Source organism: Antechinus flavipes, chromosome 3 (genome assembly GCF_016432865.1).
Source record: "Antechinus flavipes isolate AdamAnt ecotype Samford, QLD, Australia chromosome 3, AdamAnt_v2, whole genome shotgun sequence".
NCBI classification, from domain to species: domain Eukaryota; kingdom Metazoa; phylum Chordata; class Mammalia; order Dasyuromorphia; family Dasyuridae; genus Antechinus; species Antechinus flavipes.
Genome location: NC_067400.1, coordinates 564,012,196 through 564,027,925, shown reverse-complemented (window position 1 = coordinate 564,027,925; position 15,730 = coordinate 564,012,196). Strand labels below are relative to the sequence as shown.

The 15,730-nt window shown below is 39.5% G+C and overlaps 1 protein-coding gene across 1 annotated transcript in view; it reads left to right on the top strand.

Moving 5' to 3' along the window:
* The first annotated feature begins 2,107 nt into the window (after positions 1 to 2,107).
* Positions 2,108 to 15,730, top strand: part of INPP5B (inositol polyphosphate-5-phosphatase B) — a 71,209-nt gene continuing 57,586 nt past the window's right edge. Inside the window, exons 1-5 of the mRNA XM_051987729.1 lie at positions 2,108 to 2,451; positions 2,609 to 2,983; positions 3,387 to 3,466; positions 13,193 to 13,290; positions 14,346 to 14,375. Coding sequence (XP_051843689.1) covers positions 2,927 to 2,983; positions 3,387 to 3,466; positions 13,193 to 13,290; positions 14,346 to 14,375 — 265 coding nt within the window. The 5' untranslated portion in view covers positions 2,108 to 2,451; positions 2,609 to 2,926. The remainder of the gene's footprint in view (positions 2,452 to 2,608; positions 2,984 to 3,386; positions 3,467 to 13,192; positions 13,291 to 14,345; positions 14,376 to 15,730) is intronic.

Here is a 15,730-nt window from a genome sequence, read left to right as displayed (position 1 = left end):
CTGGGACAAACACGGGTGCCCAGAATTATACAGCTACCGGTAGTAAGTGTCTGAGGCAGTATTTGAAATCAAATTTTCCTGATTCCAGAGCCAGTGCTCCATCTATTTTGACATTAGCTGCCTCTTAAATTACATTTTATGAGTTTTTCTCTCTCACAAGCTACTACAGTGTCCTCAAAACTCACAGTACCACTCCAGAAAGTAAACATACTGTGGAGATTACTAAAGAAGCGATCTTTTCCCATCACACTTATATTATCTGAATAATTCTTAGTAGGGGGTGGCAGTCTCCTTTGCTTCCTCTCCCCACTTGTTTTGCTTTCTAAGAATGCTGCTCAAGAATTACATAGGCATTGTTCTTAGCTTCCCAAAAGGCAATGCTTTTTGTGAAACTTCCTTTCTAGAAGGAGTGGAGATAAAATTCCCAACTCTCAGTTAACCACAAGATAAATCCTAAGTCTGGCACTGCCCATAAAAATCTCCCTTCTCTACTAAAAGGCTAGATTCTGGGATCTCTCTGCCCAAGGAATTCTCCTCCTCTACCCAGCAAGATTTATGTTCAGTAACAATATCCATGAATTCTCCTCTTTGAGCAACATCTCTGGTTCTGCTGAGGGTCCCCTGCAGGAGCACTCATTTGTTTTAACTCCTAAAGTCTCTTGATCTAGGAAAGTCTACTCTAGGGCATCCTTTTCTTTTTAATGCCAGCGCAAGTATGTCTACCTCTCCCTATTTCTAAATGGAGAAGAAATATCCTTTCCTCACTATCCCCCAAGAAAGGTGGATCAGAAAGAGATCTAGTTAAATTCAGCCTCAGACTTTTACTAACTGCATCATACTGGGCAAGTCACTTAACTTCTTTCTGACTCAGTTTCTTTCTTTGTAAAAAAGGGAATAATAATAATAACCCCTACCTCCCAGATTTTTTTGTGAAATCAAATCAGATAATATTTATAAAGAACTTTTTAAACCATATAAATGCTAGAAGTGTAGAGCAGCAATAGCAGGAGCAGGAGCTCACTTATATAATAATATAATAAAACAGCAGCAGCAGCAGCAGCAGTAGTAGTAATGGTGGTGATAATTGTCATCATTTTGTCTTTGTGGGCTTGAGAGTCATGGCTTAGTGGATATAGTTTTTTCTTTTTTTTTAATATGTAAAGATTTTGGTTTTCAAAAGACATGCATAGTCTTCAACATTCACCCTTGGAAAACGGTTGTGTTGCAAATTTTTTTTCTTCCTTCCTTCCCCTCACCCTCTCCCCTAGATGACAAGTAATCCAATATATGCTAAGCATGTGCAGTTCTTCTGTAATACGTGTTTTCACAATTATTGTGCTGTACAAGAAAAATCAGATCAAAAAATTTAAAAAATGAGAAAGAAAACAAAATGCAAATAACTAATCACAAAAAAGTGAAAATGCTATGTTGTGATCTACCTTCAGTTCCCACAGTCCTCTCTCTGGGTGCAGATGGCTCTCTTCATCACAAGACCTTTGGAACTGGTGTGAATCACCTCATGGTTGAAGAGAGCTTTGACCATCACATTTGATCATTGCATAATCTTCTTGCTGCTGTGTACAAAATTCTCTAGGTTCTACTCACTTCACTTAGCATCAGTCCATCTAAGTCTCTCCAGGCCTCTCTGAAATAAATGTATACAGTTCTGACAGTGTATACAAATACTGACTGTGTGAACATGGCCAGGTCATTTTTCCTCTTATTGCTCCAAGCCCTGTCTAAAATTGAGTTGTAGAGATGTCAGACCCTGTGTCCTAATAATATGTTGTAATGGGCAGTGTTAGATTTGAGAAGCTATGTGGATTTCTCACTTACTCCCTTGGAGATAGTCTGTAAGTCACTTAAACTCTCTGGTCCTCAGTTGCCTCATCTGTTAAGTAAGGGGGAGGGGTGAATTTGATGACCTCTAAGATTCCTTCCAGCTCCATCCTTCCAATGATGTTTTACTCAACTTTAAGTCCAACGATCCACTTAGAGAGATTGAATAAATGAGCGTTGAACTGAATTCTCCGTCCTATGACACTATTTGCAAGCCAGATTCACGCCTCCGGCTTGGAGTGTGTGTGTGTGTGTGTGTGTGTGTGTGTGTGTGTGTGTGTTGGTAGTGGGGACTCAGGGTGAAGGGGCAGATGTTGGGGGAGACGTGCTAAATGGCTCGGAGCCTGTAGGAGTCTCCAACAATCTGGCAGGGTCGGTCTAGTCTGGTAGGGACCCTTCAAGGCTACGGAGATACATAAGGGGTTAAATAGCCCAGTGGTGTAGGGACAGGCGCAGTGCAAGCTGGGACTTGTAGGCCATCTGGCCCCCTGGCCCGCTGGCCCGCGGGCAGCTGCGTGGAGCCTGCCGGGAGGTGTAGTGAGCTGGCGCTGTCCCGCTGTCCCCGGGCTCTCCGTTGTCTCCAGCACGCAGCAGGCAGTGACATCCCCAGAGGTAGGCAGGCAGGCTGACAGCTGCTTGCTCTAGCACGCTAATCAGTGAGAGACCCGGCTGGAGTCCCGGTGCAGGCTAACAAGGGTGGGGTCGGAGGCTACGGTTATGAAGCTTGGGTGGGGTACCCTTTTCTCTACTCACTTGTCTTTCTCTACAGGACACTGTGTCCCCTCCTGCCCCCACCTCTGGCTGATGCAACCTGGCTGGATATCCGCCCCACGTTGGTGGTGGAAATTGGGACTAGAAGCCGGGCTGGACTATGCTCCCTCGCCACTCCAGTCTCCTAAAACCTCATCTCTCCTTCTCCTCTATCTCCCTCCTCTCGCCTCTCCCAACCCTTCGGGGTCTCGGGACTCCAATCACTCACCCCCTCCGACGTCCACTCGCTTATCGGGCCTGAACTGAAAGGATGTATCCGTGAGCCAGTTCCCAGATCCCTAGTTGTGCGTCTCTGGGTCCAGTCGCAGCTGCTAGGATGGACCAGTCTGGGGCCATTCAGGAGACCCTGGCCCAGGGTGAACACTGCATTATTGTATCCTTTCCCTGCATGCCAGGCTTTTGGAGATCGGGGGAGGGGGAAATGAGGAAGGGAGCACTGCGTGGTGCCCAATGTGATGAGGGGTTCTTGGAGACAGAAAAAGATTTTTTTTTTCCTACCCTGGTCCCATTTCTGCAGAACCTGGGCCCCTTCTCTCAGTACCCCAGCTGGGCAGATGAGGGAGAGCCGGGAAGATAAGGGTGGGGTGAGCTTATTTGAACGACACCCCCCTCTCCTTCCTTCCTTTCTTCCCTCTCTGCTTCCCTCCTTCTTTTCTTCCTTCCCTCCTTCTTTCTTTCCTCCTTTCCTTCCTTCCCTCCTCCCTTCCTCTCTTCCTTCCTGCCTTCCTTCTTTCCTTCTATTTTCCCCTCCTATTTTCCTTGACTTTGGACTGCAGGCGGTACAGGGTGTAGTCTGTGCTGGGGATAGTCTACAAAGCCGCCTCTTGGGCTTGGTCAAATGTGGCCTGGAGTATGCGTAAGTGAACTGAGAATGACATCACATGGAAGCAAAGGGATCTTAAAGTTCATCTCCTCCAGCCCTTTCATTTTGCAGATGAGGAAACTGAGATCAAGTGAGGGGAAGGAATGGTTCCTGAGCTAGTGAGTGGAAGAGCTAGAAACAAAACCCAAATCTTGCTTGGGTGTTTTGTTTCCAGGATTTTTGCGTTTTAGCAGCTGCCTCCTGCTTTTCCTTGACACATCATTTAATTAACTTGGAACTCTAAGTGGGATATTAGTGTTGATTTGGTACCTCTTGGGTAGTACCCAGAACTTGTAAAGGGCTGGGACTATATCTCATTTTTCCTTTGCTTCCATTCCCCCCAACACAACACTGGATATTGTGTCAAATTGGGTCAAAGTTGAGTGATCCAGTATAATTCAACAAACATTTGTTAAATGCCAGCTAAGGCAAAGCTAGGTGGTGCAGGGCCTGAAATCAGGAAATCATCTTCCTGAATTCCAATCCTGTCTTTGATACTTACTAGTTATGTGACCTTAGTCAAGTCACTTAACCTTGTCTGCCTCAGTTCCTCATCTGTAAAATGAGCAGGAGAAGGAAATGGCAAACTACTTCAGTATCTTTAGTTAGTTAGACCTAACTGAACAACAATGACATGTGTAAAGCTTAGTGTTGAGGGAGATTTCAGGAGGAAGATGCATCCCTCCTCAAGAGATTGTAGTCTTGTAGAGAAAAGAAAAAGTAGAAAAAGAAAAAGTGGAATTTCCTATGTGAAAATGTCCCCAGCTGTTGCAGTTCAACCCTTTTCTGACATAGTATTATAGTTACCTGGGGCACTGATAGCTTAAGGAATTTGAATATGGTACTATAGCTAGAATAAATACATGTCATAGGAAGGACTTCAACTCCTGTCTGGCCATGTATCCATTACAGCAGGGTGTTTCTGTGTAAGGGAAATGAGCCAGCTGGATTAAATTGAATTGGTGCCAGGAATGAATGAAGAAATAGCCTTTATGAAGTGTTTTGTATGTATTTAGTGTTGGTGATACAAATTGAAAAGCTCTCTAGGAGTTTACTTTCTCTTAAGAGGAGATAACTCATATAGGAAGAGGTATCCAAGGAAGGTGCTTTGATTTGGAAAGTTATAGGAATAAGTGGAACCATAAGGCAATATGCTGACCAGAAACAATTGACGGAAAGGGACGAGGCGGGGAAGGGAGGAGGGATATTTGCCTCAGCAGGGCAGATGGTAAGGAACTGCTAGGATGGATTGTCACATGAGATAGAAAGTCTGGGGCTTGGAGATGCCTATATATAGTGAACCCTTACATTTGCAAAGCTAATTCAGGCACACCATGACCACAGGGCAATGGGTCTAAAGCTTAATGGGTTAACTCAATCTGGGCATGATCTGAGAAGGGTCTGTCTGTCGGTTCCAAGGGAGAACCAGCAGGGGAGAAAGCATAGAGATTGTTGGAATTCAGAAGATTTGGGTTCATATCCTGCCTGTAACATGTATTTGTAGATAGAATAAAACATTTCAATTCAATAAGTAAACAAGTACCCATTATATGGGAGCCCTGGAGATACAAAGATGGAACAGGACACTATTCCTGCCTTTCAAAGAGCTTATCTGTCTATTAGGAAGAATAGACAAGGGCACAGATGACTCCAATAAAGGATAGAATGTCCTAAGAGAATGACTTGAGAACTTCAAGGAGGGGGAGATCTCTTCAAGGAGGGGGATCTCCCATGTTTGGGAAGTCTGACAATGTTTCTAAGTCTTGGCACATACTCACCTCCACCTTTCAGAAGGTGCTTCAGCTTAGGAGCTACTTCCTCATTGAAGCCTTCCCTGATTCTTTCAGTTGCCTACACTTTCTTTTTACTTAAATGATCACAATGACAATTCACATTTGTATAACACCCTGAGTTTGCATCACACTTTCCTCATAACCCTGTGAGATATGTTGTGCAAGTTTTATTATCCCTCTTTTACAGATGAAGAAACAGACTGGGAACAATTAAATGATTTCCCCATAATAATCTAGATGTTCTAAGGTGAGAGTCATAGAATTCCAAAATTTGAGCATTGGAAAGGACTTCGATGGACAGCCCAGAGTTTAAAGGAATGCTCACAATCCCTTGCCCAAAAATGGTCATCCAACCTTTATGGACCTCCAAGAGGTCAGGATGGAGGAGAGGGAAATTTCTTCCTTTTAAAAGGCTTTCAAAAACAGAAATGAGCTTAATTCAGTAGGACATGATCTTTTTAATCACCATCACCTACCATCTCTTTAATGATCCATTCTAAGATTTTCTCAGGAATTGACATTAAGTTCATTGGTCCCTCATTAGATTATGAGCTTTTCTAGAGCAATAAATATCTTTTGCTTTTGTTAGCAATTGAGTGCTTAGCATAGTCTGTGGTACATAATAGGCACTTAATGAATGTTGGGTGCCTGACTGACTACAGACTAGTATTTTCCTCTTTTAAAAATTGGACAATGAGTCTTTTTCCAGTCTTTTGGTGCCCCTCCCATTTTCTATGGCCTTTCAAGTATTATAACTGATAATAAATAGCCCAGCAGTCACACCTGCCATTTTTTTTAAGTAGTGGAAGACCAAGTATCCTGAATTCTTCAAAGATAGAGAGGTACTTTTTTGCTGTTTATTTATCATGCATATCAACTCTATCAAACCATTCTTTGTTGGCTCATTTCTAGTGACATGATTAAAATAAAGCATTCTCTTTGGCAGAGAAACAGAAGCAAAATGAAAATTAAACAGCCTTACCTTCTCTCTGTTGTCAATTATCATTGTCCCATCCACTCCAGGCTGAGGTCCTATTCCTTTTTTGATTCTCTTTTTTCTTTCAATATAACTTCAAAAGACAACTGCCTTTTTTTTTTTTTTTTTTTTTTTGGTCCTTAACTTCCTTTACCTAATTCATCTAATTCTAAGATTCTGTCAGGTTTTTTACAGGACCATACCATGCTTCTATATGTGTCCATTGTTACTTGGACTTACTTCCATCTTCTGCACATTTCTTTTAAAAAATCTGAATTGGTTGGTGAGTTCCCTGTGTGTCAACATTGGTCTTTTCAAATAAATCCCACTTTACTTCATTGTTGGAATTGCTTTCCTTTATGTCAAGAATGTCATTCCTGAATATCTTTCATCTTTCCTGGACTGACTTTCCCTGTAACATTTAGTGCATGGGTGCCTTCCTATGTTTTCTCTTGAATTCTTTGAAATCTGCCTTCTCAAAATCTCATATGAATTTGAGATTCTCAATTAATCAAGGATTACCACGTACTGGGTACTGTGCTAAATGCAAGGGATACAAAGAAAGGCAAAAACAGGCCTTTCCCTCAAGGAGCTTACATTCTAGCGAGGGAGACAATATGTAAATAATTTGGTGTATATGAAAAGTGACCTTAGAGAAGAAGGCTCTCATTACTGGGATACTGAGAAAGGCCTTCTGCAGAAAGTGGCATTTGAGTTGAGTCTTGAGGAAAACTCAGAATTTTAAGAGATGGAGTTGAAAAGGCAGAATATTCCAGGTGTGGGGTAGATCCCATGGGGATAGGAAATAGGAGATGGATTGTAGCATTTGAGGAGCAGCGAGGCAGGATTGTGGAATATATGGAAGAAGACTAGTAAAGTAAGAAGATATATATTTCCCTTCTTCTATCACAAATGCTAGGAGAAATTGGTTACTTCTCCCTAAGCAAATCTTCATTTCGACCACAATTTCCCCCAGCAACCAATTTCCCAATGTTAATGAGAATATGATGGAGTGTATAACTTTGCCTTGTTTGTTTCTTTACCTGTTGAAGGATGAAATTATGACTAAGGCAAGTCAAGAAGTTTCTTGTTCTGCTTTGCCAGAGAAACACAGAGGCAGAGAGAGAAAAGAACAAGGGAGGGAAAGAGAGAGGCAGAATGCTAGAGGGCTAGAGACAGAGATCTCCAGCAGATGTCTGGATAATCCTTCATCAGCATTCTATATACCACTGTTCCAGGCTTGTGATCTATTGCCCAAACTCTCTGCTTCCTCTTCTTGTCCAGAAAATATGTAGTATACTCCAATAACAAATCACTTTTGTTTCTCCCTCCATTAACATTCATACAAATATTCTCTATCATACTTAAGTTCCTGTAACTTGTAAGTTTCCTTACATGTGTGCATCTCTTTTTGGTTACTGTATTTCCTTACATGTATGTATCTCTTTAAAATTCAATGCTATTCTATTCCATCATCTTTTCTTTTTCCTGGTTCTTTAGCCTATGATATACCCATTTTTGAATCATGATCTAGCTATGTAACTTATTCCATAAGATCTCAGAGATACCTTTGCTTCCTTTTATGAGGCCTTCTTGTTTCTTTTGTGTGTTGCATAAACTCTGAGCATTTGTGTATAGAAAAGGGAAGTCATGAGATTTTTCTACTAGATCTTTTCTTGGATTTCATTTCCTGTGAACTGTATATTTCAACTGTTCTTCATTCATCATTGCTAATCTCTTGGGGAATATTTAAATGTAAGCAGTCCTCTCTCCCTCTCCGATCTTTTTTTAGTTTAAATCCCCCTTTTGTTTAGATTTACAAGACATTCAGAAAATATATTTTTTGCCAACTTCTGTTAGATATACTTCATTTCTGGCCACGAATCTGTCATCTTTATATTTTTATTTGTAGTCCAGAAGTAAAAATACCATTCTCGGACAGCACTTTCTTAGGCACTATTCACATCCTAAATAATTGTTCTCTTCATTGTTTCTTGCTTTAAATGGTTTACAGTGAGAATTTGCATGCTGGGATCCTGCAAGAAACCTTTCGTTTCTTGCCCAAGACTTTATAAGCATGAGCAATACTTTTTTCATTTGTGTCCATTAGAAGCGCCAAAAGTGAGTAATCGTTATCCATTTTGATAAGCTTCAGGACATTCTCTGTTATGTCTTGGATCCATGCCCTGGGAAGACAGCAGACTATTGTTGTTATCTTTTCACTTCTTTCAATAGATAGCTGCTTTGGAGCTGTTGAGCTGGGAATCTCCAATTACTTACTCTTCTCTTCTTTTTCTGACCTTCCTCAACCAATTCTGTGACTCCACATTAGTTGATATTTTCCCTCCTCAGGGTATCCAGCTCTCTCCGTTCCAAGATGAACTTCAAGTCCAGTTTTGAACTCTAATTGTATTTTACTCCTCTCCCTTCCCCTTTTCAGTCAATCTACAACATTTAAACACCAAACATTGAGAATAGAAAAAGTGGTAAAAACATGATTTCTGCCCTAAGTGACTCATATTTTAGTGGGAGAGACAATTTGTGAATAACTATGTGCATACAGAATAAATACAGGGTAAATTAAGATACTCTCAGAGGGAAGGCACTTGCTAAGGAGTGAGGTGTGATTGGGAAAGACGTTGCAAAGGGTGGGATTTGAGTTAAATCTTTAAGGACATAAGGCATCAAATCCAAGTAGCAGAGGTGAGGAAGAAAAGCATGGCAGATAGAGAATTTTCAGAGATGAGAAATGGAGAGTTTTCCTCAAAGTAGGCAGATGGAGGCAGAGAACATAGGTCAGTGTCACTGGAACACAGAGTATGTAAAGAGGATTGAAATGTAAGAAGGTTAGGAAAAGTTAGAGGAGACCAGGTTATGAAGGTCTTTAACAGTCAAAGATAGGCTTCTAAATTTGATCCTGAAGGTAATAGGGAACCAATAAGAGTTTTTGGAGTATGTGTATGTATGATGGGGCAAGGAGTGTGATACTGTCAAATCTAGGAAAATCATTCTGGCAGCTGAACAGAAGATAGCTTGTAGTGGAGAGAGATGGGAGGCAGGGACACCCCTCAAGAAGCTAATGCAATAGTCTAGGTGATAGGTGATAAGGGCTTTTGCCTGAGGGTGATAGTTATGTAAATGGAGAGAGGGAAGCACAGATGCATACACATATACAGTATATACCGGAGATGCTGAGAAGATAGAAGCAAGATTGGATGATAGACTGGCTAGGTGAGGTGAATGTGAATGGGGAGTTAAGGGTGTTTGATATCAAAGCTGTAAGCCTGAGGATGGTAGTGACCTTGGCAATAGTAGGAAAGCTGGGAAAATAGGAGGGTTTGGGAAGATCATGAGTTCATTTTTGGCAGGCCAAGTCTGAGATGATAAAATAGAAAATAGAAAATGGAGTAATGTTACATAAAACAAACTCTTCCCTCTTTCCAACTTTACTTTTACTCTAGGGCTTCCTCTATGTAACATTATTTTCCAAAATGCTGATAATAGATGAATCTCCACTCCTCCACTTCATTTTGCTGGGTTTTTTTTCCCCTTGAATTCTTGATTTTGTTCTTTTAAGAGCACTTCTTTCTCTCTAACAACCTGGAGTGTTTAGAGGTGTTCTTCACATCTCTTTTACCTCCTACTTCAGGATCAAGATAAGCCTATATATACTTGGAACACAAATAAATCACTCAACTCACAGAAATATGAATGTTCCACACTCAAAGCCACTACACAATTTTTTCTTCTTATTTTCCATATTGATTGAAATATTCAGTTCTTTTGTGTCTTTTTTCAATGTTAATGTGTTTTTAAGTAGCTTTTTATTTTTTCCAAATACATGCAAAGATAGTTTTCAATATTCACCTTTGCAAAATTTTGTGTTCCAAATTTTTCTCCCTCCTTCTCTCACCCTCCTCTCCTCACCTTAAGTAAGGAATCCAATATAGGTTAAATATGTGCAATTCTTCTAAATATATTTCCATATTTATCATGCTGCCCCAGGAAAAAAAATCAGATCAAAAAATAACACAAGAAAAAAAAAAGCAAATAAACAACAAGAATTTAAAAAGAGATGAAAATACTATGCTTTGCTCCACAGACTCCATAGTTCTCTCTCTGGATGAGAATGGCTCTTTCCACAGCAAGTCTATTGGAATTGCTTTGAATCACCTCATTGTTGACAAAAGCCAAGTCCATCACAGTTGATCATTACACAATCTTGCTATTGTTTCATACAGTATTGTCTTGGTTCTACTCACTTCACTTAGCATCAGTCACATAAGTCATTCCAGGCTTTTCTCAAATCAGTCTATTGATCATTTCTTATAGAACTATCATATTCCATTGCATTCATAGACCACAAGTTATCCAGCCATTCCCCAACTGGTGGGCATTTACTCAATTTCCAGTTTCTTGCCACTAACTACAAAAAGGGCTGCTACAAACATTTTTGCAATTTGGGTCCTTTCCCCTTTTTTATGATCTCTTTGGGATACGACCCATTAGAGATGTTTGTGTCTTCTTTTTTTTAAAGTAACTTACAGGTATTTATACTTCAACCTTAAGTTCCTGGTTAAGACTTATGGTCTTTTAACATCTTTTCTTAATACTCTGGTAACTCAACTTTCTTTCATTAGGCTTACTAAAAACATTATAACTATACATTCTCCTTTTACAGCCTAACAGTGAACTCCTTTCTACAGGACCAGTTTCCTTACCCACCCATCCATTCTCTCAATTTGCTTTACCCTCTGACTTAACCCTCTTTGTCTCAGTTTCCTCATCTGTAAAATGATCTGGAGAAGGAAATGGCAAAGCACTCCAGCATCTTTGTTGAGAAAATCTCGAATGAAGTCATAACGAGCCGGACATACCTGAAAAACTACTGAACAACAACAACCGATTGCTACACTTACCTTCTGTTACTTACTTTGCCTTGTTTTGGCAAGCTACTTTCTTTTTTTCTCTCTTGAGTCTTCTTTAGGATGTTATCTTTTTTGGTCTTTTTATGTCCTCCTCAATTATCTTTTATCTTGCTTCTCTTTGAACTCAGAAGTAGAATCTAGACTGGTATCTGTACCTGGAGAGTTTACTTTCTCCTAATTTTTTCCCAGTTTCTTCTCTCCAAATTAAAATTTTAAAATTTTAATTTTCCTCACTTTTTCCCCATAGGAGATAGAAACAAATTCCTCATTTCTATTATTTGTAACTTTACAATAATATTTCACAATAATTATATGGTACAGTTTTTTAACCACCTTCCAATCAAGAAGGATCCATTTTATTTCTAGTTCTTTGCTATCATTAAAAAATACTATGTGGGGGCAGCTAGATGGTGCAGTGGATAGAGTGTTGGCCCTGAAGTTAGGAGGACCTGAGTTCAAATATGACCTCAGACACTTAATATTTCCTTGCTGCATCTCCCTGGGCAGGTCACCTAACCCCAATTGCCTCAGCAAAAAACAAACAAACAAACAAACAACAAAACAAAACTTTGTATTTTGGCATATATAAGGCCTTACTTTCTATAGTCGATCTTCTTATGGTACATATCTATTTCTTTTTTATTTAATTTTTTTCTCAATTATATGTAAACAAAAATTTTAAGTCTTTTTTAAAAACAAAATTTGAGTTCCATATTATTATCCTCCTTACATTCCACTTCGGAAAGGCAAACAATTTTTACAGAGATTATAGGTATAAATCATGTAAAACATTTCCATATTAGCCATGTTGCACAACAAAATGCAGAGAGTATATTTCTAGTAATGGTATAACTGGGCCAAATAATATAAATGTTCTTTTCACCTTTCTCACATAATATCTATTCCCTGAATATTTGCCCCAGTTTTCTAGACTGCCAATAATTTAGTAGTGAGTCGATCTTCTCACAGCCTTCCTACATCCTCCTACTTTTTCCATTTTTTGTCATTTTTGTCGATTTTCTGGGTATGAGGCAAAACCTCAAACATTGTTTCAGTTTTGCTTTCCCTTCTTATGAGTAATTTGGACTATGGAATTATATGGTCATTGACAATTTGCCATTCTTCTATTGGAAAGTGCTCATGTCCTTTGACTTCTTATTTATTTAGGATCTGATAGTCATTTATATCTTTAAGCTGTATTTTCTGCTTCCCTCATCCCCAGAAAATTATAAGTTCTTTGAGTGCAGGAACTAATTTTTGTTTTTGTTTTGTCTTTGTGTCACCAGTGCCTAGCATTTGGAAAGACTTTGGTCAGTTTTTTGCTGAATCAAATTAAATTGAAGAGGTTTTTAAAAAAGAAAGAAAAGAAATTCAGGAAGTCTTATAGAGAAGGAAGGATTTATCCAGGTAGAGAAGAGAGGTGACCGGCAGAGTCTGTTCCAGATGGAGGGGACAGTACATTGCCAGGAGAGGGGAGGGTAAAATGGAAAAACTCAGAGTATTCATGAATGAAAATCATTAAAATATAAAAGAGAACTTGAGGACATAAGAAAAATGCAAATAAAGTGCCAGGCAAAGTTAGAGGAAAGAGATTGATTTGTGAGGCTGGCAGTTGGTAAAGGTTTACCAGAAGATGTGACATAGAAATAGCACTTCCCCATCCTCACCCTTCCCCCTAGCAATAGTCCCAGAGTGTTCCACTGGGGCCATTGATTCCACAACCAGAGAACCCCCAGGTTATAGAAGATTCGGAGTGATAGGGAGGGAGTTTATTTGGTGATTTATAGCCTCATTACATTTATCGGATTTGTTCATTCTATGTACCCCTCTGGGCCAGTTATTGGTCATGGCTAATGTAACCATTGAATAATAGATGTATATTAACTATGCACTCAGTGTCTTTCCCATACTCATTCCCAGAAGGCTCTCCAAGGTTTTATGGCTTTGGTGAGAGCCTGTGGTCACCCTCCTATGGAGATCAATGTTCCTGTATATCTAAGAGCCACAAACCTTCTGTCTGCAGCCTCTTCCTGTACTGTCATCGAAGGATGGCGATCACTGGCGAGGATGTGTCCCTGGACAAAGTGGTGCCCATCACCAGGAATTTTACAGTGGAAGAAGGTGCCTTGTAGGGATGGGGAGGAGATGATAATGCAACAGATATTTAAATACCTGTGTTAGTACTATCTTAGGCATGAGGTGGGGAGGGAGTGTAATACACAAATTTGATCCTGTTACAGGTTCTTACTCTTAAGAAACTAAATGGTACATCTCTTCGCTTTGGACTTTTTCTCATTTTGTTCTTGAGTTGGCCCTCGCCAGACATCTGCAAACTCTGGAAGCCTGAATCTATGAATAAGGCTTTGAAAGGTCAAGTAGTTAGAATTCAAAAATATCTCAACAGGCTTGAATATTGCGCTAGGAGTATGGAATTATAAATACAGACATCCACTTTCAAAAAAAATCAACTTCATAAGTCCAAGTTTAGACATGATGGTTAGATAGCATCATTTGTCTAAAAAAACAATCCAGGGATTTTATTGTGCTGCAAAATTAATCTGAGTTAAATGTGTGATATGGAGACCAAAAATTAAATCTTGGATTGCATTAAGAGGTATAGCTACCAGAATAAAGGAAGTGGTAGCCTTCTTTGCTCAGACCAAATCTAGAATATTCTGTTTTGGATGCCACAGTTTAGGAAAGACATTGATAAGTTAGAGAACATCCAGAAGAAAGCCACCAAGACGGTGAAAGGGGTTGAGTCTATCTCACATGAGGATCAGTTGAAGAAACTGGAGATATTCAGCCTGAAGAAGAGAAGACCTGGAAAAGGGGTGAAGAGAAAGGTGTTGAGATAGTTAACTCTAAGTATTTAAAGGAGTATGATACATAAAGAGACTTATTCTGTTTCAAATCAGAGGGCTGAACTGGGAGCACTGGGTTAAAGTTGAAAAAATATTTTTTAGGTTTAATGTCAGGAATAAAACTTTCTACCAATTTGAGCTGTCTAGAGAGGATTAGGCTACCTGGAGAGGTGGTGGAGTTGTTCCCATTGAAGGTATTTAAGCATGGCTAAATGGTCATTTATCATTATTGTCATAATGGGGATTCTTTTTCCATCTCTCAGATTTTGAGATCTTCTGATTGTGAAATGATATTTCTTTTCCTTCTGACAGTATCTCCTGACTGTGACCTCCACGTCCTGGGTAAGTTCTCCATTGATTATTTTTTTTGTCCTAATTTGGGAAAGGGTTCAGGAAGTGATGAGAAAGAAATGAATTTTTTAAAAAGATTCCAGTTCCTCTTCCTTTTGAGAACCTTTTTTAGTGGGGCTGGAGATCTGAGCAGTTTCTCCTGGCCCACTAAAAGTACTGTAATGGTGAGAGCTATGAACACTTTGATATCTAACATTTCTATGTTGCTTTGGATGTGGGAAAAATATTAGACTTAGGGTCAGAAGTACTGAGTTAAAATCCTCATTTTATTTATGACCTGTATGATCTTCAGTAAATCATTTTACCATTTGAGGATTCAATTTCCTCTTCTATAAAATGATACATGATAATAAGATTGACAATATCAGAGGATGACTTTTGGGAAAGCATTTTGCAAAGAATTTAGATATGAAAGGGAGAGATAGCTCAATTAATAAATAGTTGTTATTGTTCAGTTGGGTCCAACTCTTCGTGATCCTATGTGGAATTTTCTTAGCAAAGACACTGGAGTGATTTGCCTTTCCTTCTTCAGCTCATTTTACAGATGAGGAAACGGAGACTAAGAGAATAAAGTTATTCTCTTAGCTAGATTTGAATTCAGAAAGATGAGTCTTCTTGACCACAGGCCCTATACTTAATGGTACCTATATTTACTGTACCATCTAGTTGCCCTGTTAATAGAGCATTTATTAAGTACTTACTATGTGCCAAATGTTAGAAAAGGAAATGGCAAAGTAATCCAGTGTTTTTGTCAAGAAAATGAAGAATCGGACCACAACTGACACAGTAGAACAACAAATGTGTCAGGCACTATGCCAAGCACTGAGCATTTATAAATGATAAAAGATAGTGCTTACTCTCAAGGAGCTTATATTCTAACTGGATAAGAGAACATATCATCTTCATCATCATCATCACCATAGATAGCATTGATATAGCACTTTAAAATAACAAAGCACATTACTTATATAAACTGATTTGTAGATGCTATTATTATTCCCATTTCACCATGGAGAAAAATGAGGCAGAAAGGTTATTTGACTGATATCATATTGCCACTCATGGACTTGGTGACTTTCCTGCCTCTGTTTGCCCCATTCATAAAATGAAATGGAGCTGGGATTAAGAGGGAGGAATGGAAAGAGAATTAAAGACCGTCATTTCCCCATACTTTTAAGGATATCAGTTCCAAGGCTGGATGAGTAATTTTGGAAGTCTAAGAGAGCAACTTAATGTTGTGAACTTAAGAGCCCCGGCTGGTGATATTGGCCTAGAGTGCTGAAGGGTAGGACCTTATGGATGCTCGAGGTGTCCTTTAGCTGTAGCTTCAGCTTCTCTCTTTATGC